This window comes from Psittacula echo (assembly GCF_963264785.1).
Source record: "Psittacula echo genome assembly, chromosome: 2".
In the NCBI taxonomy this organism is placed as follows: domain Eukaryota; kingdom Metazoa; phylum Chordata; class Aves; order Psittaciformes; family Psittacidae; genus Psittacula; species Psittacula echo.
The window spans coordinates 108904418-108931349 of record NC_137737.1 but is presented as its reverse complement, the minus strand read 5'-3'; the positions used below and the strand labels follow the sequence as shown (position 1 = coordinate 108931349).

The window sequence follows — 26932 nt, the reverse complement described above, 5'->3', positions numbered from 1 at the left end:
AACTTTCCTTGAAGAGTAACTGCAGCCTGAAGTTACATAGGATCTTGTGTTAGTACCATTTCCAAATTCTAGAGTAGAAAAAAGCGACGTTTTGATCTCCCAGTGGAGTTCAATCATACTTCTTCTCTGCACAATCTGCGATGCCACTGCAGTGGTTTGCTCTTGTAAGCACTGCTTGTGGTACCCTTGACCCTGAAAAAATGGATTTTCATTAGAAAAGAATGAAAACTCAGAGTATTTCTGTCTTTTCAAATATTGTAAAGACTGAGCTACATTTCATCTAAGTTGCTTGCTAATGCAGACTACTCAAATGTACACACAAGCCATTGGGAGGAGGTCAGAACACTACAAATGTAAGCACGCATGGTTTGGGTTTTTTTTCTGTTTAACAGAATGAGTTTGCATTAGAAAATAAGTTTTTCAGAAGAGTACATTTAAGCTTTGGTTGAAAAAGCTGAAATTGTCAATTTTCATAACTCATTATTTTGTAATTCCATAAAGATTATCTATATTCAATGCATTATATCCATTCACTTTATTGCTGCCTTAAAAGACAGCTTTAAGTCTATTTATATGCATAATATATAGTTACTGTCTTAAATACTTATTCAAAATGGCTCAGAATTATTAAAAAAATAAACCAAATCTTTGGAATTTCCCTTCAGTAAGAATATAAATTTCTTGTTAGTACCACTTGTTTTACAAACTTGTGTTCTTTCAAGAACTACAGATTTTAAAATAAAGTATATCTTGGAAAGAATGTGAGATACAGATATCCAGCAATTCTACATTTGCCATGCTTTTTGATATTCGTATACTGAGCGGGTAAGATAAAGTACAACTTTATTCAAATGGTCTACAAGTTTTTTCAAGTTTATTTATAAAAATCTAGGTGCTTAGCTGCAGATTATTAAAAAGGCCAAACAAATAAAAACCAACCAACCAGCCAACCAAAAAAAAAAATCAAATCAAAACCAAACAGTAAGACACCAAAAGTCTATTTTTATTTTAAAGAGCTCTAGTGCTGGTCTTATTGGAACTGCTTAAGCTCATCAAGATTCAGAGTTCTATAAACATCTAAAGAAGCAGGGCCTGCAAAAAAGCCCCAATAAAAATCTATATAAAAGAACAGTGGAGAGAAATACATTGAAAAATGTATCAATATTGTATAAATCACTATTTTTAGCTCTGTGATTATTTCAGATTTCCTGTATTACATTTAAAAATAATTCCTGAGATGTCTTGATTATTATGACACTTATTTAACAAATCTATTCATGGAAATCCTTTATCTGTTTCAAAACGAATGTTGTTATAATTGTTCTAGATCTAGATGGAGACAAATGACAGACCAGCTGCTGTAATGGAATTTTTAATGAAACTTGCACATTTGTGCCTGATTGAGAATAGTACTGTGATCTACAGAAAAACTATCCAAAAAAGATGAAATTCCTTAGGTCTGTCTTTACCTTCTAAGAAGAACTATCCTATTCTGCACAGATCTGTAAATGTTTACATTCTAAAAGTGGTACATTGTCAGCAGTGTATGTACTTTGTTTCAAAATGCTTTGTCTCTTCTGTAAAAGAGATTGGTGTCTAAAATGATAAAAGACTTACTAATAGATAATCTGTCCCTAAAAATACACTCTAAGCTTAGGGCAGACTTTCTGATCTCATCTGATATTTTATTCTGTACCTCACCAAACTCCAACTCTATTAATTTAAATATCCTTACTCACTGGAGTCAAGAAGGCAATCGCTAGATTAAAAAACCGGGGCCTGATCTTCAAAAGAACTCTGCTTTGGGTACTTAAATGGCAAGATTTTGAGGTGTAATTAGTATTCTGTAGCTTACATGAACAAACAGAAGCTGAACTCCTCAAAACTTTGCTACTGAATTCAGCATGAGCCATTTTCTCTCACACAACAACCTTTAAAATTCTGATCTCTTTTTAAAAGATTAAAGCAGAAAAATTAAAACACAAGTACTACACTGTGAATTGCTTCATCTTCTAATGCTTGTTTAAATATTAATAAAGAAGAATGTATAGAAGAAGGGGTGGGGAGTGCAAAAGAGCTGGAAGGTATTCTTACCTGAACTTCTACAGTTTTCAAACTGAGCTGTGCCAAATAACCAGTAGCACAATTTGAATCAGAAATGAATCAGATGCAACCCCCCCACACACACACACTATTTTTAGGAACACATGGTTAAAATCACAGAATCGCAAAGCTCTTATTTCAAGTATTTCTTTCCACTCTAAGTTATTTAGTCTTTTAAAGCACAAAGCCTTTTAACTAAACGGTTATACTTCTTTAGTGTTTAGGTCTTTTTGCAGTTGAGGCGGCTTTGGTTTTGCATCTCACTTAGTGTTGACTGTATAGACCCACTTGCACCACCACAAGAACCTCATTTCACATCAACCAACATGTTGCTGCATTATCAACATGTAAGCTCTGGCCACACAAACACTTATTTGTATTCTTAATGCCAACACACTGAAGCCACTTCGTCACCATTGTAACATGGACAGATGTTTGGTATAAGTCAGAAAGAGTAACTGATTTTTTGCTATCAATATATATGAAAGACACAACTGCCTCTGACTTCACAAACCATAGACAGAAAAGTTTATGTTCAGGACTAATTCCATGTGTGATATTTTTGCTACTTAACTCTGAGAAAAACAAGTAATTGGTATCTAATGTTACTGTAGCCATCTATGCTTTTAAAGCATTCTGTCATTCCTGCACGTACACTAATTAGCTATTTGCCTGCTGTTGGAAACCCTGTTAGGAATATTAGCCTAATCTGGCCCCAACAGAGTCAACAGCAAAATACCCATTAATTGGACAGAATCACATCCTCTGTCTCAGGCACGCTCCCAGGCATTCTGTTCTAATAATTCATGATTCAACCCTTTAAGGTTGGATTTTTTTTTCTCATGTAAATGTTCCCTGCTGCAATTTCAGCTCATTACTTCTTGCAATTTTCATGGAAGACCTAGAGGAAATTTAGATTTCTTCATCTTTTACACTTTTGAACACTTATCTCAACAGATCTCTTCTGCACAGTCTTATCAACCCCAATTTTATCATCTATATATAAAAAAAATAGGCAAACAATTTTATGTAAGAAAACATAGCAAGACAAATATATTTAGAAAAAGAAAGTAGATCCCATTTTGGACCTACTATCTTTGTATCTATGATAATATACAGTAAAACATTTTAACAATGGTCATTTATCATGTTCCTCAAGAGAACCAATAAAATGCAATGAATACACATCCTCTGATGTTGCACAGATACAAAATGTATAGTTTGTTTACAAACTAATTACCGAATGTAAAATGAAGCAACATTTTAAAAAAATATATTGGTAAAGGTCCAAAGTTTACATTTTCTAAAATATTATGTTCGTGTTTTATTTACAGACCAGCTTTCAAACAATTATTGGCATTTTAAGATAACTGCTTAACCTGATGAGTACATGAATAAAATGAAGCTGTAAAAAAAGCCAACCAAACAAAAAAAAAACCCCAATAATCAAAGTTCCACAGAACAGTTCCAAAAACACTATTTTTGATTTCAAGTTAGAAAAGCAAGATGTGATCTACCACATGGCAACTTACCAGAAACTGGTCTAACACTTTCGTATGCTATAGGTATTGCAAGTAACTGATGTTACCCAGCCACATGCCTAAGAGTGTAGGTTTTTGCCCATTCCAACTTCAAATGAAGCTTTGACAACTGCTGTAGTATTTACAAATTTAAAACAAAGGCTCCATATCCCTTTGGATTACATTATGACTGTTACTGGGTCTTCTTTTGTTGACTACACGTGGAAGAATGCAATCCAAAGACCACTTACTTCGTTGAACCTGTGAGTTAGCAGTTAAACTGGCGGCATCTACCTAGCCTGTCTAGGAAAACAAAACAAAACAAAACAAAAAACCAACAAAAATCAGGCAACTGTATGTAACAGGTATTACTGAACACTGTCTCTGGGTCAATTAAGACTGAAGTCTCTCACTGAAGCCTCCTTCTTGCTGAAAGCTATTGTGTTGGAAGGCAGGAGTTTTTAAATTCAAACAGGACCTATTAGCTGGTGTGACCAGCTATGACACATATGCTGAGTTGAGCACTGTGGGCAGGTATGCAATCACCCATGGCTGTGCTCTGCAGCTCCGGAGGTCTGGCAGTGATACCCTGTCACTCACCAGTACAGCTAGTCCTCCTCTGCTGTCAGAAACACTCCTTTACCTTAACTGTGGTGCCAGGTTAGGTGAATGGAAAGCTGCATAATAAAAACTACAGCCTCAGGTTGTATTAGCTTTAACTAATTTCTACTGGATCCAGGTAAGGAACATGTCTCCTCCACCATGCTGCACCCTTTCTGCCTTGTGGCTCTGTCCCACCTCAGGGGACCTGCATAAGAGTGAGAACAGGAACAAATGAGGCAGACTCTTTCCCCACAGGTAACACTGGTGAACGTTGTGACCCTTCTGCTTTGCTAGCTGGGACCACTGAACAATGCATTTTCTTCAGGAAAGCAAGTATTTCATTAAACTTGACACCCTGATTACAGTAAGAGGATATCGGAGGGAATGGAATAAGAAGCAATTTAATTTTGACCACTATCCCCCCTTACACTCTGTTGTACCAACCCATAGCACCTACATTAGGTGAAAAAAGGAGGAATTAAAAAGCTTAGGGAATAAATGTCTGTTTCTCAAAAACTGTAGGTATAACACCTTCACAATTATGTAAATCAAGTATTTTCTTTCCATGTCTGTTATTTTCTGAGATGTCAGCATTTTCAAACATAACTCACTGATTTCGATGTCTACATCGTACGCAGTATTCCATACTGGATGAAACAAAACATCAGCCAGTGATGATCCCTGTTTTATAGAGAACTTGATCTTATTCTCAAATTAAATCAGGTATTAGTGCATTATACTGCTAATGACAGCAAAATACTTCATATTCTAAGAATACCCATCTCTGAAATGTTTTAAAATGCCTAACCAAGCAACGCTATTTGTTACTATGTAGCATTCAAATCCTCTAAAAATATGTTTTCTTGAAAAGATAATTCTCAGTCTAAATGTATACCAACAATAGATTTTGTCCAATTGAATTTCTTATATTATTTCTGATACAGTTTCTGCTTTAGCTTTTAACTGCAAGCTATAGTTTCTAACTGCTGCTCTGCTTCAGCAGCCATAGCTGCTGCCTGTAACTGTTCCGTTTCACTCTGGATGGAATTGGCTGTCGTAACTTGTTTTCTTTCACTGTGCATGTTGTTTTCATGCCTTTTTAGATCAGATGCTTTAGCAAATGCTTTAGTGCACGAACTGCAGACAAAAGGTTTCTCTCCTCGATGTCTTCTTTCATGGTCTTTGAGGTGGGACTTGTGCTTGAAAGCTTTATCACACATATGGCATGCAAATGGCCTCTCATTACTGTGAACTCTTTCGTGCTTTTTTAAATCTGGTGCACGAATAAACGACTTTCCACATACTTCACAACTGTAAGGCTTGTAACCAGTGTGTATTTTCAGGTGCTCCTTCAAATGAGCTTGTGTGGTAAAGCCCTTCGTACACATTTCACAAACAAATGGTCTATCAGCAGTGTGTAGCTTTTCATGTTTTCTCAATCGTGCTTCATCAGAAAAGGTCTTACCACAGGCTTGACATACAATGTGTTCCCTGTGACCGTAAAGCAAATACTCAAACTTCATATCTCCAGCTGCTGTGGTCCAGCCTGGTGTCTGTTCATCTTTTACTTCGCTTATGCCATCATTAAATGTCAAAGCCTGAGGGGTCTGAGAACCCAAGTCTTTTGATTCGGTTGTTTCCATGGGCTCTACTTCTTGGCCATAGCAGTTGACTTTTCGAACCTCTTCGCTTCCCAACTCTTTCAGGATTGCCTCTTGCACTCTTAGGGTAGTGGTAGGTGATTTTCCATCTTCCTGACTTGGGGGAGTTCCTTCCACTGTCACATCTGAAGGACTGTCATCATGATCTCCAATTTCTTCCACCTCATCATCTTGAGTATCGTTAGGCTCCCCCATAGGACGGTTAATTTTTAGACAGTACTTGGTCTTGGACTGCGTGTTCTCTTCAGGACTAGATACATCACGTTTTTGAGAGCAGAGTTTATCCAGAAATCGAATACCAAGAATCTGGCCTGAAGACATCATCAAATTTACATCCTCCTTCTTAACAGAAATCTTTGCAGTATACATGTAATTGAGAACTTCCTCAAAAATGTCAGAACGAAGAAAATCTATTTCTATTACTGACGAACTGTCAACTTCCAGTTTTTTGAAAAGCTTTTTGAAGTAGGTACTGCAGGCAGCAAGCACGCACCTGTGTGCTCGGAATTTAACATCTTCAACCACGATAGCTATGTCACAAAATTCTCCTTCCAAACGTTGTTCATTTAATGTTTTCAGGAACACAGTTTTGTGATCATCGTCATTATATTTAATGGTTTCAGACATACTGATGAAAAACTCCTGTAAAATGACAAAGGAAAGTTTTGTAATTTTTATAGAGTAGTCAAGGTCATAAAATCCCCAAAGACGGTCATTTACACACTAAAAGAATTTCCAAATATTTTTTTTTCCTCAATATAACCAGAAAAAGCCTTTCAGATGATAAAAGCATTACTCTCAAACTTCTTGTAAAATTGTGAATAAATACAGATCTTTTTCGAGGTTAGACACTTTACAGTGATCTATAAAGGACATTTTTTGTATGAATAAATTACTTGTTTCAAGTATTTATTGATTCAGTTACCCAAAATTGTAAATTTTCTCTGTGAAGTTGCAATTCCCATCTGCAGCAGAAGTCATTTTTAGAGCTAAAGGAATTGCTAATACTAAAACAAGGTATAAGAAATACTCTAAATGTATCAGCATAACAAACAAAATGTGAAATAACAAACACAGGCCTTACCATGAACAATGCGGGAAATTTTCTGAACAAATGATTATTAAATATTTGGCAGATTAACTCTCAAAATGGGCCACCTTCAGCCTGAAAGACAGGAAGATAATAACATTTTAAGCAATTATAAAATCTATTCAAAAAATGGTTTAAAACATGGCATTTCCAATTATTTTAAATTATACAAAATGCACTGTTAAAATACCCAGTTATTCTGAGAGGTTCTAGAGACAACTGCATAAATTGATCTGAAAGTGCTGTGGTCATAAGCCATATGTTTACTTGCCTCTGACTACTTTACTTCCCTGACTCCACATCCCTGCTACTTACTTTGCACTACATCTAAAAGTCTGAAAAGATCCTCTACAGGAATCACCACAGCTAACCCATTAACCAACCCATCAAGAAGGTGGTGAGTCTTCTGCTGAACCAGTGGGCTGAGCTGGCTTAGCGGAGGGCCTGGCAAGCAGACCAAGCACCCTAAAGGACAGCAGACAGGGCTGTGGATGGGGGTGCATTCCAGGACCAGGGAAAAAGACACCAAAGATACCAGATCTCCAAACAATCCTACAACCATAGAATAGTTTGGGTAGGAAGGGACCTTCAAAGGCCATCTAGTCTAACCCCCCTGCAATGGGCAGGGACACCTTCAACTAGATCAGGTTGCCTAGAACCACATCCAGCCTGGCCTTGAACGTCTCCAGGGATGAGGAATCCACCACCTCCTTGGTCAACCTGTTTCATCCTCATTGTAAAAAACTTTACTCCTCACATCCAGCCTGAATCTCCCCTCTTTTAGTTTAAAACCATTATCCCTCGTCCTGTTGTAACAGGCCCTGCTAAAAAGCCTCTTCCATCTTTCTTAAAGGCCCCTTTTAAGTACTGAAAGGCAGGAATATGATCTCCCTGGAGTCTTCTTTTCTCCAAACCCAAACTCTCTCAGCCTTTCCTCACAGGAGAGGCGTTCCATCCCTCTGATCATTTTTATGGCCTTCCTCTGGACCCTCTCTCTAACAGGTCCATATCTTTCCTGCACTCAGGACTCCATAGCTGGATGCAGTAGTCCAGGTGTGATCTTGCCAGAGCAGAGTAGAGGTGCAGAATAACCTCCTTCAACCTGCTGAGGGTCGCATCCAGAGGGGTGCGCCCCACTATATGATTTGCCTGCTGGGCTGCAAGCGCACAATGGAGATGCTTAAACAGCAAAAGGATAACACAAAACACGTAATTGAAATTATTCAATCCCAATCTCCCACAGGCATCTAACTGTGACAGAAGCAGGAAATGCAGCAGAGAGGAGAGAAACTTAATATGTGGTTGAGAAGAAACCCTCTATCACCTAACACAGAGCTATTGGGAACTCCTTTACTGAAGTCTAATCTTTCCTTGCCCATATACAAAATGGAAGTAGATGACAGGCATGCAACTTCCACTCATAGCACTGGGTGTTTAACATGGTATGGGAACACTTGGCTCCCTAAAAATGCCTTCGCATCTCAGCATATAGTGCACTGGCTACAAAAAAAAAAATCTAAGGAAAGTCAAAATTCTTTTCTTAGTCCTAAACAGTAATATGTTAAGATAGCCAAATATGCAAATATTTGAAATACACAAAGAAAAGCAAACCCAAAAAACACTGTGTGCATTCTTCTTGGCTGTCTGTGTCTACTGTCCCAGGAAAATGCACCGATCCAGCACCAAAGCCAGCAGGGCAAAACTATTTCAACAGTGTCTGTTTATAGAATTCTTTGCAAGGTGGGAAAAATGCTACTTTCTTTTTAAGCAAACAGCCAAAAGTCACTGTTGATAATCTAGCAGCAATCCCACCCTGTTTTGTTAAACAATATGTAATTTTGCTGCGATTCTACTGAGACTTCTTAAACCAGAACGATATAGATGTAGTAATTGGCTGAAAACAGAGTTACAGAGTAGAGAGGGGCGTGTAATTGGAGCGAGAAAGAGCTACTACTCTGCGAGAAGACTACGGCAGGCACTTGACCAAGTACCTCCACCACCGACTGAAGCCAGGGGGAAACTCCCATTGCCACTAGGTTACTTATTCCATGGGGCGATTCTAATTATTCCTGCACACACACTTTATACACTACCGTTACCACCGCAGGAACGGGGAAAATACGTCCTGTATTTTCCTATATACCCTGTATAATTGTTTTGGCAGCTCCTGCCGCTGCCGCCTGAGACACGCTCGGTGCCTCACCCCGGCAGCTCTCCCGGCTCCGGAGGCGCGCTGGCGCGGCGCTTACCGCCATGCCTCTGCCCGCAGAGGCAGTCAGGCGCACGCTCCTTTCATGCACCCGCCAGCGAGGACGCGGCGCAGGCGAGCTCCCGGCAGGGCGCAGCCCAGCCCCAGCCGGGCCTCCGCGGCCCGCTCGCCGCCGCCGCCACGAGAACCCGCGCCGCTACCGCCGGGGTCGGGCGCGGCCCTGCGGCAGGGAGGCGGTGTCCGCGCTCCCGGACCGTCGCCGGGGGCGCCCGCGAGCAGCAGGCGGCCCCTCTCCAGAGCGAGCCCGGCGCTACCCCCGCCCTGAGCCGCGCCGCCTCACGGGATGCGCGGGGCCGGCGCCTTCACCTCCCTCACTCCTTCCCCCTCCCTCCCCTCCCCTCCCCAACGGTTCTCGCACGGCGCCCGCGCCGCCGACAGGCCCCGGCCGCGCGCCCCTTTGTTGCGGCCGCCGCGCGGGGAGCGCGCGCCCCAACGTGCGCACCCATCGCTGGACTTGTCCTCCTCCTCGCTCTCCCCCCCCCCCCCACCCACCCACCGCGCGCGCGCGCTGGAGGCAGGCGCGCGACGTGCCCCGGGCTGCTGCAGGCGGCGGCGGCGGGCGCGCCCGCGGCGCCTCCATCTCACCCAGCGCCAGCTTTAATGGGGCTGATGGAGGCGGCGGCGGCGGCAGAGCGCGGGGTCTGGGAGGGTGGCGCGCGCGAGGGTGAGGGGGTGCGCGCGCGCGCGAACAGCAACGGCGGTCCTGCAGCTGGGCGTGAGGGGAGGAATGAGGGGTTGGAGGAATAGGGAGAGGGCTCGCGCTTACCTGCCGCCCGCGCGCGCGCGGACCCGCACTTCCCGGGGAGCGCGGGGGGCTGCCGGTGCCGCTGCCGCCACCGCGCGGGAGGGGGCCGGGGATAAGGGGGGAAAAGGAAGGGAGGGAAGGATGGAGGGAGGGAGGAGGGGGGGAATTTGGGGAGGGGGAGCCGGGGGGGGGGGGAGGGGGCGTCCGCGCGCGTCTCTCCGATCGTCACCGCCGCCTCCTGCACGAGCGCCCAGTGCGCGCGCGCGCGCCGGGGGCGGAGGTACGTGCATGCGCGGTGCGGGTAGGGCGCGCCTTCGCCGGGGAGTGTGAGGGAGGCGGGGGCGGTGGGGAGATAGGGGTCCGCTCCCGCTCCATCGCCCTTCTCGGCGGGACAGCGCCGCAGCGGCAGCGGCTGGGCGGAAGAAGGAGAGCTGGAGCCGGCGCCGTAGGGCCTACGGGCTGCCCTCGCCGAACGGGAGAGCTGGGGAATATGTTCCAGCCGCGCCTGCGCTCGCGTGTGCGAGACCGGCGGCGACGGTCCCCTCCTCTTTCCACCCCCCCGCCCTCCCTTTTGGCGGCGCGCGGCGCGGGCTCGGCCGAGACGCGGGGAGCGAGCTGGGAGGGAACGGCGCTGGGAGGGGCGGGGCCGCGCGCCGGGCGGGCAGGAGGCGGCGCTCGCTCGCTCGCTCGCTCGCTCGCGGTGGCGGTGTGGAGCGCTCGGAGCTCGCGCCCGCAGCGCCACCGCCGCGGCTCTGAGAGGACCGTTGGGGGCCCGCAGGGCGGGGCGGGAGGGGGGGTTAAAATGCAGTTGGCGGCGGCCCCGGCTCGGTGCGAGAGCTGCGCTGGGGTACAGGTTTGTGGTCAGGTGGCCAGATCTAAGGGAAGAGCAGCTGCGTTTCCTTCGCCATGTGCCCCTGGGGCAACGTGTGGTGGTCCAGCCTGTACTCCAGGGATCTGGGGCAGTGAAGCTACCGCTTCATCCTCATGTATTGCCAGGGAGACAACGGCTGTGCTGGACAGTCCCTGGGGCTGTGGAGCACTCAGGAGACTACGAGCGCTCAACTACTGCAGGCATCCTTTCTGCCATCAACGCATCTAAACTCTGGGTCATGGCCTGCTATTCTGCAGGTTGCTGGCTAATTCCCTGCACCATAGCCACAGACTATCCCAGCTGCACAACTGTGTCGGTTGCTGTGAGGTGCTGCGGGGCAGGTGCTGAGCCCTGTGTATGTGCTGCTCTGTGTGTGAGCCTGCTCACCAAAGCCAGTAGAAGCTGGTGCCTTTGACTTCATCTTGGCCACATCCTTGAACCGAAACTTCACAATGTGCCTGGATATAACCTGCAGATCTGTGCCATTTTCTGTGGGGCTGTGCAGCTGTGCCCTGCTTGCCAAAGCCAGGGGAACCTCTGGTGCCTTTGTCTTCTCCTCCACCACGTCCCTGAACTGGAATTTTTTATGATGCACCTGGATGTGATCTGCAGAATAGTGTCATTTTCTGTGGGACTCTACAGGGCAGGTGCCTGGCTTTGTGCATGTGCTGATGCAGCGAGGTCGAGTTGGTTCCTGTGCCATAGGAGCAAGTGGTATATGGTGCTCCTCTTGTTCAGGAGCTTCAGCCATGCAGCTCTTTTCCACATCTCTCAAGGCTTCATCTTATTGGAGTGGATGGCTAGACACTGTGCAAATGCCTTCTGGTGCAGGCCCAGTGACTTGCTGTTGAGGCAGCCCTTGATGGGAGCTCTGCCCGAGTTCCTCCTCTGGAAGCACCAGTGCCCCCATGAGCGTGAGGATCAGGTGCGGGCTGACTGGTGGGAGTCTTCCTGCCGTCGGCTGCCCAGACCTTGTCTGTTCTTGTTCTCACCACCAGAGTCCAGCAACGTGCCCAGTCCTGCCGTGCTGCTGGCTGCTTGCAGAGTCCCTGGCTTCTTGTACAGTCCTTGCTCAGGACCCTGCTCACACTGCATGTGCCCTTCACCACTGCGGCTTAGCCAGTGGGCTGTGTGGGGCAGGCCTACTGCTCTATAGCCGCGCAGCGCTGGTGCCTTTGGTGCGGATGTGGCACAGCTGAGCAGCAGCTGGGACAAGCTGTTGGTCGCTGCTGCCTGTGCTGCTGATGGTTGTTTCACTGGTGCTGGCACAAAGTGCAGGGGGTGTTGGTGTCACAGGCAGCAGCTTGTAGCACCTGCTGGTAGCTCTCACTGCCCGAGCTGCAGGTGCCAGCCAAGGTGCCGCCGCAGGAAATGGTGGCAGATGGACTGTCTCCTGGTGTGACACCACTATGCGGGGCAGTGCCATACGGTGCCCAGGCTGCCCATCTGAGGACCAGTCAGTACCTGCAAGGTTGGCCCTCGCACCAAGACAGGTCTGTGCAGCCACGTCTCACCAGCAGCCTCTCCGTCCTGCCCCAGACCACATCTGGTGCCTCCTCTGCAGTCTCATCCAGACACCAGCAGGCTTAGAGCTGGCATTCACTCTGAATGTGTACTGTATGGTTCAAATTGTATCAGTAGTAGCTCCCACAGAGATACTAAGAGGAAGTATATGTTCCATATCCAGACTAGACAACTATGAATTGTGGAGAATGAAAAAGAAAGCGTTTTTACTGTCTGTGCGTGATGGCTTAATTCTGGCCAGGTGCCCACCAAAGCTGCTCTGTCACTCCCTTCCTGAACTGGACAGGGGAGAGAAAATACAAAGAAAGGCTCACAGGTCGAGATAAGGACAGGGAGAGATCACTCAGCAATTATCATCATGGGCAAAACAGACTTGACTTGGGAAAATTAGTTTAATTTATTGCAAATCAAACCAGAGAAGGATAAGGAGAAATAAACCCAAATCTTAAAATATCTTCTCCCCACCTCTCCCTTCTTCCTGGGCTCAGGAATACTCCTGAATTCTCTTCTTCCTTCCATCCAGCAGCACAGAGGGGTGGAGAATGGGGGTTATGGTCAGTTCATGATACATCTCTGCTGCTCCTTCCTCCTCAGGGGGATGACACCTCACACTGTCCCGTTGCTCCAGTGTGGGGTTTCTACCACATCACAGTCCTCCAGGAATTTCTCCAATGTGAGGCCTTCACATGGGCTGCAGTTCTTCATGAACTGCTCCAGCATGGGTGTCCCAAGGGGTCATAAGTCCTGCACCAAACCTGCTCCAGTGTAGGCTCTTCTCTCCATGGGGCCTGCAAGCTTGGCTCCAGAACTGAGGTAGTTCTGTGTATCCCTGTCCTACCACTGGCCTCTCCCTCTTGATGCATCCCTCACCTGGTGCCTCCTCTGCAGGCTCAGCCATGCCTCTGAGGGCTGGGAGATGGTGTGCGCTTCCTTATCCATGGGCATCTGCACATCTACGGCCATCTTGGGCGTCCTCAGATGCACACTTGACTTGGGCTCCTAGGGCAGGTGCTTCCTGGAGGCAGGCGGAGGAGGCATGGGATGGAGGTGGCTGCCCTGGCACAACAGCCCTGACAGTGCCTGCAAGCTTGGCCCTGGCACTGAGACAGCTCCATGCAGCCCTATCCCACCACTGGCCTCTCCCTCCAGCCTGGCCCTCACCTGGCACCAGCTCTGCAGGCTCACCCAGCCCTCCACATGCTGGGAACAGGCATTTGGTTCCTTATCCATGGGCATCTTGGATGTCACTGGACATAGACCTCCACTGGACAGAGACAGCAGAGTGCAACCCTGTCCCACCACTGACCTCTCCCTCTTACCATGGCCCTCAGCTGGTGCCTCCTTTGCAGGCTTGGCCATACCTCTGAAGGCTGGGAGTGGATGTTTGCTTCCTTATCCATGGGCATCTTTGGCATCAATGGGCATCTTGAGCATCCTCAGACACACACATCACTTGGGCTCCAAGGGAGATGCTGCCTGCAGGTAGAAGGAAGAGGAGGCATGGAATAGAGGTGGCTGCCCTGACGCAGTGGCTCCGACACTGCCTGCAAGCTTGGCCCTGGCACTGAGGCAGCTCTGTACAGCCCCATCCCATCACCGGTCTCTCCCTCCTGCCTAACCCTCACCTGGTGCCTCCTCTGCAGGCTCAGCCTGCTCTAGTGCAGAACCACACTCACACTGAGGCTTAGTCAGTGGGGCTGTGTGGGGCAGGCCTACTACTGTATAGCCGCGCAGCGCTGGTGCCTTTGGTGCGGATGTGGCACAGCTGAGCAGCAGCTGGGACAAGCTGTTGGTCGCTGCTGCCTGTGCTGCTGATGGCTGTTTTGCTGGTGCTGGCACAAAGTGCAGGGGGTGTTGGTGTCACAGGCAGCAGCTTGTAGCACCTGCTGGTAGCTCTCACTGCCCGAGCTGCAGGTGCCGGCCAAGGTGCCGCCGCAGGAAATGGTGGCAGATGGACTGTCTCCTGGTGTGACACCACTATGCGGGGCAGTGCCATACGGTGCCCAGGCTGCCCATCTGCAGGAGCAACTGAAGAGTGAAACACTTTTCCTGACAGAGCACTGGAACAGGTTGCCCAGGGGGGTTGTGGAGTCTCCTACATTGGAGATATTCAAGGCCCGGCTGGACAAGTTCCTGTGTGATGTACTCTAGGTTACCCTGCTCTTGCAGGGGGGTTGGACTAAATAATCTTTTGAGGTCCCTTCCAACCCTTGGGATTCTGTGGTTCTGTAACGCAGGTTAACATTCAGGCTTTGATGTAATTTTGCTGTTTTCCTATCTGATGCACCAGACTGGAGATACCATTGAACTGTTGAACCTACAGGCTGCTTCCAGACTGTTTGAATTGCAGGGATATCTGTGGGGAAAAGCGCCCTTTGTAGAATATGCTTGGCTTGTTAGAAAGTTGTGTAACTGGAGGGAAAAATTGTAAGTGCTACTTTCTGCAGGCACTTGTGAAGCACTGGAGGTGGCATGCAGGAAAGGCTGAAGGTTTGTGTCTGATGTGTTCTAAGTGGTGACTGTTTTAAAATGTATTTGAAGTGTTAGTGGGTTCTTGTGTGTGTGTGATGGTTAGATTAAAAAAGTCTGTTTGAGTTTCAAGTGACAATACAAGCATCGCAGTATTATGGCCAGTTTTCATGTATTCAGATTGTATCTTGGTCTTGCAGGAAAGGTGACCATACAAGGACGTAGATTATTTGTGTTCACTTTTCCTGGATCAGATTTCTCTTCAGGCTGAGTGAAAGTGAAGATACAAAATGTCCAGTATTTGTGAAAGGGAATCACAGAGCCTGTTAGCGTATTCCCAAGATTCCATCAGTAAGGACGGTCCATGTAAGCCTCCAGAGAGTGAAGTGACTGTGCTAGGACAGAAGAGGACAGTCAGGAAGCAGATGCTTCTTGCAGTGTGTGTTTCCCTTAGCAACCTGGCAAATTTGCATGCAAGTTAGTCATGTTTTCACATCATTTACCCACTTCTGTATTTTCAAGATAAAAGAGATGGAATAGTAGAGACAAATGAGGAAGAGCAGAGGGTAAATGATGGAGGTTGGCAGCACAATCCCTGGCAAAGCTGTATGAATAGAGATGGTGAGAAGCCATCTCACCATCTGTATAAGTGGTTGAAGAATACTCATAGTTTGCACCTGTGCCAGCAGGGACACAAGTCCCCTCTAGAGACCCTGATCTCTCAGATCTTATTTAATAGTATTGAATTCTAAGCAGAAGAGCATTTTAATGATATACTTTTCTTACCAATTTATTCTAGTACATCTTGTGACATGTTTATCTACCTACAGTCATGTATAGTAATGCATGATAATTGACGTTTGTCAACAGTTGCGGTAGGTAAGAGATGCGGATATGTGAACGCAGCAGTTTGTGCATGCACAAGGCCCTCCATATTCTTTCTGTTTCTAAAAGCAAAATAGTCTGGTTTAGCTGTAACTTGCATAACTACACATACCTTTTTACTCTCCCTCTTGGATGGTCTCTGTCTCTGTTCTCATTGCCTTCTTTGGGGGTATATTTCTTCATGTTCTGGGGTTTGCACTCCCTGTCTTTGCTAATTTTTTCGATTTCTTCTCCCACCACTCTCCCATTTTAATTTCCTTTCTTCCTTTTCATTGTCAATTACCTGACTCTAGACCCACTTGTTGACTTTGTCTCACATCCTTAATTGATTGGAACCATATGGACAGTGAGTGAAGAAGGTTGGATGCCAATTTCCAGTGCCAAGTACCAGAGGAATATGAAATTTCACTTTCTCTTCCTTTCCTGCAGCATTCTCTCTGTGTTTCCTTATGTTATCTTCCTGCCTTATTCAGTCGCGATCCTGTACTCTGGTGCTGAAGCTGAGAAGTGCTGCTAGAGAGCAGCAATATCTACTATCTGTCATCCAAAGCATCCTCTTTCGAAAAGAGGACACTAAGCAGGTGCAAGATGTCCCAGAGCAGAAAGAAAGAGTGGTACATATATTTGGATCCTTCATCCTAGGTGAAGTTGTTATCCAATGAGCAAGAGCCTAAAGTTACACATTCCATTTTAACCTGAATATTTCTCAACTTTTAAGTATGTAAAATATAAGCAGAATAAAAAACATTTTGGTGAATTAGTTAATATTCACTAGGCAAGAATTCCTGTTTGTGTTGCAGACCTAATGTTATGAACACAATCCAAAGAAATGACTGATTCACAAGAGTATAATAGCTTCTTCATGCCTGATCTATCAAAAAAGAACATATTTCTCATTCACAGGTCAGGTATATCTTTTGCTTTACAGAGCACATGTGCCATCTGGTTCTAGAAGACTAAGCCAGTGGTTTCAGTTTCAGCCATATTTCATGTGCAAGGCAGAGTCTTTCAGTATGCAGTTAATAGAAGAGACTACCACTCTGTGAATTATTTACGTGATGTCCAGCTTGTGTAAGTAGGACAGACAAATTTTTTTGGATGAATGATGTGCTGGTGTGAGAATGGGCAGAGCGAAACAAACTCTCTCTGAGGTGGAGTTGTGGTTACCAAATTATCATGTATATCGTCATGGCTATGCGAAAGTAATCTTTATTCAAATGTGAATTTTTGGCCATAGCATTTTCTGCATTTTCTTCAAGAAGCGAGGCTTGCCAAATGTGAACAAATACTACTTACTGTGATGTATTTAGTTTGTCAAAACCCTAAGCCTTTATCTGATGTTTGAGTACTGGAAACCGTTCTTCATAATTATGGGTAGGCTATAATTGAAAAATCGGACATCTCACAGCTACAGCTCTCGATCCCCCTCCAGCCTCATTCTTTGTCAACCTCATGTTTTGTTATTCCTGAAAGGTAGATGTTTATGGTTGCAGCAAGAACAACTCATTAAATTCACCACTGCTACTTTTGTTATTTAATGCTCTATAAATAAACTAAAACCAGTATCTAATTTGATAGTTTCACACAAGTCAGCTACACAGGGTACAACAACAGAAGGAAACGGAACCTTGTCCACCGTATACAAAATGCTTGAAATTCTGTACCTGAGACTGAATGACCAGAATCTCTGCATTCATAAACTTCTCATGCAATGCCATCAGTAGGGAGGAATCAGGTCCCTCCCAAGTAGACTGTTTGCCTGCTTGTAGATGATACAGCTGCTTTCTTCACTAATTGGTTGCAGGCGCTTGTTTGCAGACATTTTTCTAAGCAGTTTGAGCCTATTTTGGCATTCATATCCTTAAAGAGAGATGGAGAACATCATACAACTAACAGGTTGTACAGTATGACATTTTATTTAAAGGTAATTGAGTTTCTTCACATTTGCTAACAATCATACAATTTCAGTTTTGAAAAAGTGCAAATTTTAGAATGGTCAGCACTTTCCCTGACTATTCTTGTTTGTACATTTCAAGCCTTCATTAGCACTTTCCCCCTACAAGATCAGAAAGGTTCTAGCCCATTAGTACCTGCATTTTGATCTCACTATTGTATCTGAATATTTGTAGAAAGCAGGGAAACAATTTCATGATTGTCATGGTTTAAGCCCAGGCCATAAATTATAACCACACAGTCTACTTCTCCCCCCCCCAACCTTTCTTTCTCCCGCTCCTAGAGGGACGGGGAGGAGAATCGAAAGAATGCAACTCCCACGGGTTGAGATAAGAACAGTCCAGTAACTAAGGTATAACACAAACCACTACTGCTGCCACCAATAATAATAATGATAAGAGAAATAACAAGGGAAGAGAATACAACACCTCACCACCCGCTGACCGATAACTCCCCCACCCAGCAGTGATCCAGCCCTTCCGGAAACCTCCCAGTTACATCCCCCGACATGACGTGCTATGGTATGGAATACCTCTTTGGCTAGTTTGGGTCAGGTGTCCTGTCCCTGCTTCCTCCCGGCCTCTCCTCCTCCCTGGCAGAGCATGAGACTCACAAAGTCCTTGGTCAGGGTAAACATTCTGACCAGCAACTGAAAACATTGGCTTTATCAGTAATTATTCCCAGGCCAAAAGTCAAAACCACAGCGCTGCACCAGCTACTAAGAAGGAGAAAAACTGACAGCTGATGCTGAACTCAGGACATGACTGATTGATTACAGCAGAATTCAGAACTGGTCTCATCTAATTCGGAAGTCATTAAAGATCACTGGAAAACACATCACCAGCAAAAAACTCCATAACCACAGAAAAAAAACATTTCAACTGAGCTGGATTCAGGCCAGAGGCAAAAAAAAGCTTAGTGCTCTGTCAGAAGTGTTAAATATCGTTGATTGTAACCTGTTCAAGAGTAAGAAAGATTTAGATAATGGGAGGAGTGTTTGATTTCTTTTCAGGGAATAAATGGGCCTAGAAAGCTAAAAGTTATCCTGATGCCATATAACACGAAGGAGTTAAGATTCTTCTTTTCAGCTTTCTCAGTCCCATGGAGAAACATGCAACCTTCATTATCAGTCATTGAAAGTGCAGAAAAACGAGTGACTTCAGTATCAACTTCTCTTCCCTGAACTGACAGTCTCTTTGTTTGTAGTAAATGTATCATGAACTGTCCTGAAGAAAGAATTGATTCCAATGGTCTGTAATGTCAGTTATTCAAACTAGCTTCCTTCTTATTACTTTCTAATCCAAAGTTGGACTGGCACAGGTCTGGTAAAGGCATCAGCACCTCCTGGGTCCTATTATGCTGGTCTGAGCATCCTTGGATCAAGCCCCAGCATTTCCACAGTCAATCCTGGCCTTGGAGCAGTCGCAGGTCCCAAGGTAAACCATTCCCTTTACTATATGCTTACACTTCTTCTATGGGTAGCAGCAGGCCTTGTTGGATGAAATTAGTTTTCTATATTAATGTTTTGCAAAAGTGGATGCAATAGATATAATGCAAAATGAATCTCAACAGTGTAATAAGTCTGTACCTTTCCCCAAAAAAGCTGCATAATTTTTGCCCAAGAGCCCAACAATATACATAAGCTGAGACAGGGAGGTGGTGTGCATGGGTTTGGTTGGTGGACTGGTGATGGATATCAGCCTTTCATTTGCTGTTGAAATACAGCAAACACTTCTGGTTTCCATATTCTGAGGAAAAAAAAAAAGAAAAGCAGCAAAGAGCTTCAAAATTATTTGGAGGACACCAGGAAGTGTTTTACAGTGGGAGAATTTCAAAGCACAAGCTATTTAGCTTCCTCAACAAGAATGCATTAGGATGGTTTGATTATAGCAACTAAGACATTTAATGGGGAGGAAATACAGAGTGAATAAAGGGATATTTAGTCCAAAGGCAAAAGACCTGAATTACCCATAGCTGGAAGCTGAGACAATTCAGATAGGCAATGAAGCATATGTTTTTTTAAGCAGAGGGAGTGCTTAACTGTTGGAACAAGCCAACAAGAAAACTAATGGATTCTCCATCTCTTGAAATCCTCAAGTGAAAAAATTAATGCCTTTGAAAGTTATGCTTAGTCACACACTACTTAACTGGCTCAAAGTAAAAGCAGCGAGTGACACTGTGTCCTGTTTTATATAGGAGGTCAAACTAGATTGTTATAATAGTTCTCTAGTTTGCCAGTCTATGAAACACTGCAACTACCAAAGACCTACATTAAGAGAAAAATAATGCTTTGAATTTAAGCACTCCAAGGATAAGGAAAGCAGAATTGAGGTTACTTCAGTAATCTTAACTGTGATCCTCTGTGCCATTGCATTATAATACACTCTTAACTGCTCAGTCACTCAGATTTTCCTCTCAACATGGACCATTACCAAAGTTACATTCCTAAATTTTTAGAAATCAGATTCTTCTATTGCTTGATCTAAAGAAATGGTTCCTAACTCTTTTCTTTTATGTGAGTCAACCCTTCTTGAGAATGCAATGAACAAATAACTGTATAAAGGAGTGGCAGAATGAAAGGCACTTTGTATCAAAGTCAAGTTAATGAAAATATGGTAACTCAGGATCTTTAGGAAGACAGCATACTGCATTAAACTTGATCTGCCTATACTAAAAGGCAGCAGAGGTATGGAGATTCTGTCATATTAAGAACCAGTATTCTGTTCATGACAGGACACTGGTCATAACCCGGTTGCAGAATACAACGTATTTTTGCAGAAAGGATTTTCTTTCTTATATTTATGTGTGCTACTTGAGATGCAGACAAATATGAGAATACCATATGCCTGTTAGGAAAAGGAATAAGACTGAGAAAATTTGCTGCCCAGTAATTTGCTTGGACCCCTTTTTCTTCATTCAGTGGAAATATTGCCACTCATAATGGAAGTACATGTGAACCCATAATTTATAATCCAGTGTATAGATATGCCTGGCATATCAACTAACATGAAATTTTGAACACATCGCTTGATATTTAGCAAAGAAAAATCAAATTTTGATTGAGAAAAATAGAACTATTCAATTATCTTTTAAACCCATTATGAAGATATCTTTTTCCACAGCTCTGTACATAACAGTATTTAGAAAATAAATTTACTAATTTAAAGTAAAATAATAGTGTAAGAACATTTTTAGGGGAGAGGGGAAAAAGGGTTTTAAGTTTACAAAATTGCTTGCCTTTGTCTCTTAGCAGTCCTCAACATTACATTAAAAAGTTGTATGTTAGAGTATGAAAGAAAAACCTAAACCTACATTTTGTTTATTTGTAGTTTGCCACTCTTTTTTAGGTCCTTCCCAAATGTCATAGTGTTCAGAGATCTCACCCAACATCCATTAAAGTACCAAGGATGGCTCCCATTGATTTCCATGGAGACAGTGTCAAGCTATGTGAAGAATAGGATTGAGCATATTTTAGCTCTCTTCAGATGTAATGGAGTTTTATTCTGATAAATCCAAAGCTACTACTGCAAATTATCAGTCTCATTTCTTATAAGATGAAAAAACCCTACCTCTCCAGTTAGTTTGATGAGAGTTTGGAAAAATAAAAGTCCTTTATTAGAATCAATATAGGTATTATTACTGCCTTTGTCTGCTTTCTCAGGACTGGATTTTGCACAACCTGTATTTAATTAAGTGATTATTTCTATTAAATGTATTGAAGTCACTTACATCCTTCTGTGTTCTTCAGTATGAACAAAGTTTGTGGAATAATATGACTATCACAACGACTGTGCTGAATCCTGTTAGATTTACTGTTTAAAACTGAAGCAATCCCCTGTGACCTAGTCTGGATCACCTCCAGTGTTCATTATTAGTATATTCTTCATCTCTGCATCATATGGCCAAAAGAAACAATGCATTAATTGCTTAGTGGTTTTGGCTCCATTTAAAGTTTACAGTCTTAAAGTTTAAATCTTAAAGTTTACAATCCCTAAGAATTTCCAAATACCTTTATTTTTAAATTACTACCATGTCAGAATTTTGGAGCTTTCTTTTAGTAGTGTAGGATCACAGAGTTAATGCAAGTCTATATTTCTGTGCTTTTTTAAACAGAAAAAAATAGTAAGACCATTAGCTTCTTGCGTGAAATTAAAGTAGTAATTAATAGGCATTAAAAAGTACCACAAAAGGAAAAGTATTTGCTTTGTTGATGGATTGAGAACTTGACTGGGAATGAGAAAGCTGCATTCTGTACTCAATTCTCCTCTAAAAGGTCATGACCTCAGTCACTTCACCTCTGTTTCCTTCTTTTTCTTCCCTTAAACTGTGCTCATTTTGATGTTTAGGTGATAAAGGTTACCAGAAGAGTCATTGGCTCCAACTACACTCCCTTCCAGATTAAAAAAAGTAAAATAAAAATTCCTGTGATCATTTTTGGACCTCATTGTGATATTTCAGTATGAAAGGAGACTAACTGTTGGTTATGGGATTTGGTGGGTACAGAGAAGCCCTTATTGACACATAGGTACATCTTCTGTAGATAAGAATGATTTTTATCATCTCAGAAACATCCAAAAATGCTTTACATAAGATCAGAATTTGGTGTCATATTAAGTGAAAACTGCAGGTAGGATATCTAAGACAAAATAGTTGGCAATCACTTACTTTGTGTATACCAGCCATTTCCTCTATAACCACTTCAAATAATCCCCGGAATACATCCAAAGTAATAGTTCTGACACATATTCGGAAGGAAAACAGCTGCCTGATAGGGATAACAGATTTGAATCACCATCAATACTTCTTTAGTTGTGCGATCTTCAACAGATTGCTTTGCCACAGCTTTCTAAATCATTAAGGGATCCAAAGATAAGTAGATAAAAGTGATGATGTGCACAAAATACTAACTTAAGATAACACAATTTAAGCAGCTGTCCCCTTTCACTTGTTTATGAGCAAATAATATATAGTGGTCAACAAAATACTTTCCTGTACTGTGAATGTGGACCATAGTGTCAGGTATGACAGGCGGCCACAAGTGATTTCAAGTGATCACAACATTTGATAGTTTAAATTCTCCTCACTTTGTAAAGACCTATTCATTTTGCCTTTATACGGAAAGGAATTAACAGAGTAGAATATCCCTAGCAAAGTGACTAGGGTTTGGGGTTTTTTGTTGTTGTTTTTTTGGTGTTGTGTTTGTTTTTTAACTTGGTTCTTACTGGAACTAGATCCAGAGCATACACCACTAATTTTGGTGGGTTTGGGTTTTTTTTCCAACTAGTTTCCTATGAAGTGCAATTCCAAAAAAACCCTAGTACAACAGCTTTCTGAAGCTTAGGCCTGGCTGTGTTTTGCTGTTGACTTTAAACACAGTGGTCTTTACTAGTTTCAGGGCACCCTAGCAGCTGTAGTTGGCTTTGCCACCATTGGAGAAGCTTGAAAATATCCCAGTACTGTAGCTGACAATGTTTAACCTATTGCAAATAATCTGACTTTAACCTCTGAGAGAATTGTTTAGATGTATAAGAGTTCCCAGGGATAATGTATGTCCTTATGTGTACTGGTAAACATAGTTACCAAAATGAGAACTCTAACAACTACGGAATAAAAAAGGTGTAGTGCAACACATATGGCAAACAGTTCAATTTATAGTTGGTCTTCTGCAGCAAGAAGTTATACCACTGCTGAATGCTTCTTGCTAAGGCAGGAAACCTATGATTTTTCCAAATCTGAAGAGCTTGCATACAAGGGGAAGACTGGAAAAGATCCATGGGATATAGCTGCTGCATGCTGGAATGATAATTGCCTGTGGTATGCTACTTCTCCTTCTGTGATGATGTACAGTCGGACTTGGTCTGAGAACAGCCTTGGTTATTAGCCACAGGATTGTCAAAATTTCTGCCAAAACAGACTGTTCTTAACAGCTTGTTTGACTGAAGTTCTTTTTGCTGCTTGTGTCCCCAGAATATGTGTGTTTTTCAAACTGATACACAAAGTTGAATGCATGTGGGCTTTACAGTCACAATCAGGTTGTATGCTTCAGCCCTGTGCAAGTTGCATGAAATACAAGCAACATAATTTGCAATACTTTATTGGCTTGTGTGATTTATCAGTTCCATGGAAATAAGCAGAAGTTACATCTGCTTGGTTTGAATAGTTTAGGTTTTATAACCACAGTCTATTATAGTCTTTTCCACAGGACACATACAAATATTTCCAGCAGCTGTGACTGCCACCAGACTACTTGGAGCAAGTGAACATTGCTTAGTCTCTGTAAGTACAAAGAAATCAATAACAATCATGCCTTATGTTCATCACAAACATTATTCATTCTGCTTTATCTAATGGATACTTTGAACTTAAATGCCCACTGACATCTCAGCCAAAGCTGGTATAACTACAGTGATACAGTGTTAGTGATATAACTACAACCTGTGATGGTAATGTAAATAAGCTTGATATGTGCTATGATTTCAAAATAACTTGGGGTTACATTAATAACTTATAGGATATCTGCAGAAGAATTTGCAAACTTACAGTCTAATTATTTCACGCATTGGCAACTAAACCAATCTGCATTTACTGTTGGATCCCAATTTATTACTCACAGAATTCAAGGTGGATGAATAAGCGTTGTTCTTTGCTTTTCCAGCTTCTGCAGTTTTCTTTCCTGTTTTATTTTGACATGAATGGAGAGAGATGGTCTCAGAAATGTGGAAGGAGAAACACATGCTAAAAAAGAACCTGTTTTCAGAAAAGCCTAGAGGAGCTTCACGGCTAAGTCACTAATCATCCAAATGTGATGCTGAAGAAGATACAGCAGGTTCTCAAAGGCCTTGCGTAAATAACATGATATACATATAGTATCAGCATAATAGCTCTGGCTATTACAGAAAGTAATGCTTCCAGTCTGGATCATCCTTCGGTGTGTCTCATGCAGCTGAAGTCAATGGAAAATCTATATAGTGGTTTAAGAGAGGTTCTGTCTCTTGATAGGCTTTTCCATCTTAATTGTCATCTCTCCCTAAATCAAATGCAAGTAGTCATTGCTGATGTTCATACCCATTAGGTAGAGATACGTGCAAATAAAGCAGGTGTGTGGTACACTGCTATTGCATATTGGCTAGCATTCTCTGAGCTTACCATAGTCAAAACAGAATTTTCCACATGCTGTCCAGCGCTGGCCACAATGGTAGCAGTCACTGAAATAATTATCAGGGTTATTTATGCAGTTATTTAGTTAGAGATTGTCCTGGGTTCAGCAGTAGCAGTCAGTTTTTCTCCTTCTTAGTAGCTGTTGCAGCACTGTGTTTTTGACTTTCAGCCTGGGAACAAAGCTGATAACACCGATGTTTAGACTGACCAAGGACTTTGTGAGTCTCATGCTGTGCCAGGGAGGAGGGGAAGCCGGGAGGAAGCAGGGACAGGGCACCTGACCCAAACTAGCCAAAGAGGTATTCCATACCATAGCACGTCATGCCCAGGATGTAGAATGGAGAGTGCCCGGAAGGGCTGGATCACTGCTGGGTGGGGGCGAGGTACCGGTCGGTGAGCGGTTGTATTCTCTTCCTTGTTATTTCCTTATCATTATTATTATTGGTGGTAGCAGTAGTGATTTGTGTTATACCTTAGTTATTAAACTGTTCTTATCTCAACCCGTGGGAGTTGCATTCTTTTGATTCTCCTCCCCGTCCCTCCAGGAGCGGAGGGAAGAAAGGTGGGGGGGGAAGTGGACTTCATGGTTCTGATTTACAGCCTGGGCTTAAACCACGACAGAGATATTTTCCAACTGCAGCAATTTCCAGATTTGCTCTCATATTAATAAGGTATATGGTTAGTAACAGAAGTAAACCACATTTCTTTATGTCAGCCTTTTGTGTGTGCAACTACATGCTTTCATACCTGACAAAATGACAAGCAAGATTCCATATACATTTGTCATGATTTAACTCCAGCTGGCAACTGAGTACCACACAAAATCAAGGTGCTGTAATTCTTGCTTCAGATACTTCCATATGAGAGAGTGTGTTTGCTGTTTCTATTAGACCATCCTGTTAATTTTTCCCATCAGTGCCTATGGGACTAATCCTACCACACACTGGAAGCAGCGTAGGCCATGTGTTTGGTGCCTTAAAAGTACAATCTCTGATTTCAGAGAAGTCTTTCAAACAGACTGAAACTTGGCAGATGCAAGAATGAAACAGCAGCAGCTGTAACATCACCTCTTACATTGATACAGGTTCTGCAGATGTTATTCATCTCAGTAAAGGAAGTAAATTTGTTAGCTTAAGAACATACGGATTGCAAGTTCATGCCGCTTTTTACTTCTTTTCTTTTCTTTTTTTTTTTTTTTTAAATTTGATCAGCGACTTTATGCTTGCAATATTTAAATATCTCATGCACCACACCAATCAGGAACATCTGTTAGATCTTTGGATTGGTATGCTGCCTATTAGCCTGCTACACTGAATGTTAACATTATAGGTGTTTGTGTGTTTTGCTGTAATACTTACAAGATTGACAGGGTTATGTACAATCAACACAGAGGCTAAATATATCATAACAGCCTTAGTCATGGCAGGCTGCTTTGATTCAGCAATGTTCACTTGCAGTCCTCTAACATGCCATTGAAACTTTCTACTTGCTTGTTTTGCAGGAGCAACTTAACCAGGAAACGAGCTCAGCCAATTACTTGGTTTTTCCTGAAATGTACTGTACGCTGCTCACAGGCAATAACTCAAGTAAGGCTCGGGTCCCATTTCACTCTCAGAAGATCATTACTGCAGAAGGACAAGAGTGAGGATGTGACAGCTTTCCATTCTTCTCGTGTTCAAATACTCTTGCCCGCTCTGGCTTCCAGAGCACTCGATCTCACCTCTCATCACGTTATCTCCTGGGTACCTGGACTAGGCACCTGCTCCCCCGGGTCCCCCCGCCCGCCCGTTTCGCGGGGCGCGGCGCGGGCTCGGCCGAGACGCGGGGAGCGAGCTGGGAGGGAACGGCGCTGGGAGGGGCGGGGCCGCGCGCCGGGCGGGCAGGAGGCGGCGCTCGCTCGCTCGCTCGCGGTGGCGGTGTGGAGCGCTCGGAGCTCGCGCCCGCAGCGCCACCGCCGCGGCTCTGAGAGGACCGTTGGGGGCCCGCGGGGCGGGGCGGGAGGGGGGGGTTAAAATGCAGTTGGCGGCGGCCCCGGCTCGGTGCGAGAGCTGCGCTGGGGTACAGGTTTGTGGTCAGGTGGC

The 26932-nt window shown here is 43.8% G+C and overlaps 1 protein-coding gene across 1 annotated transcript; it reads right to left on the bottom strand.

Annotated features, from left to right (window-relative positions):
- Positions 1-3014: 3014 nt before the first annotated feature.
- Positions 3015-10091, bottom strand: ZBTB14 (zinc finger and BTB domain containing 14). Its single transcript, XM_080611808.1, has 3 exons — positions 10013-10091; positions 6972-7052; positions 3015-6529 (listed from the first exon to the last, which is right to left on the bottom strand). The coding sequence occupies exons 2-3, from the start codon at positions 6972-6974 to the stop codon at positions 5186-5188; spliced, it is 1347 nt and encodes a 448-aa protein (XP_080467934.1). The 5' UTR covers positions 6975-7052; positions 10013-10091; the 3' UTR covers positions 3015-5185.
- Between the last annotated feature and the right edge of the window lie 16841 nt (positions 10092-26932).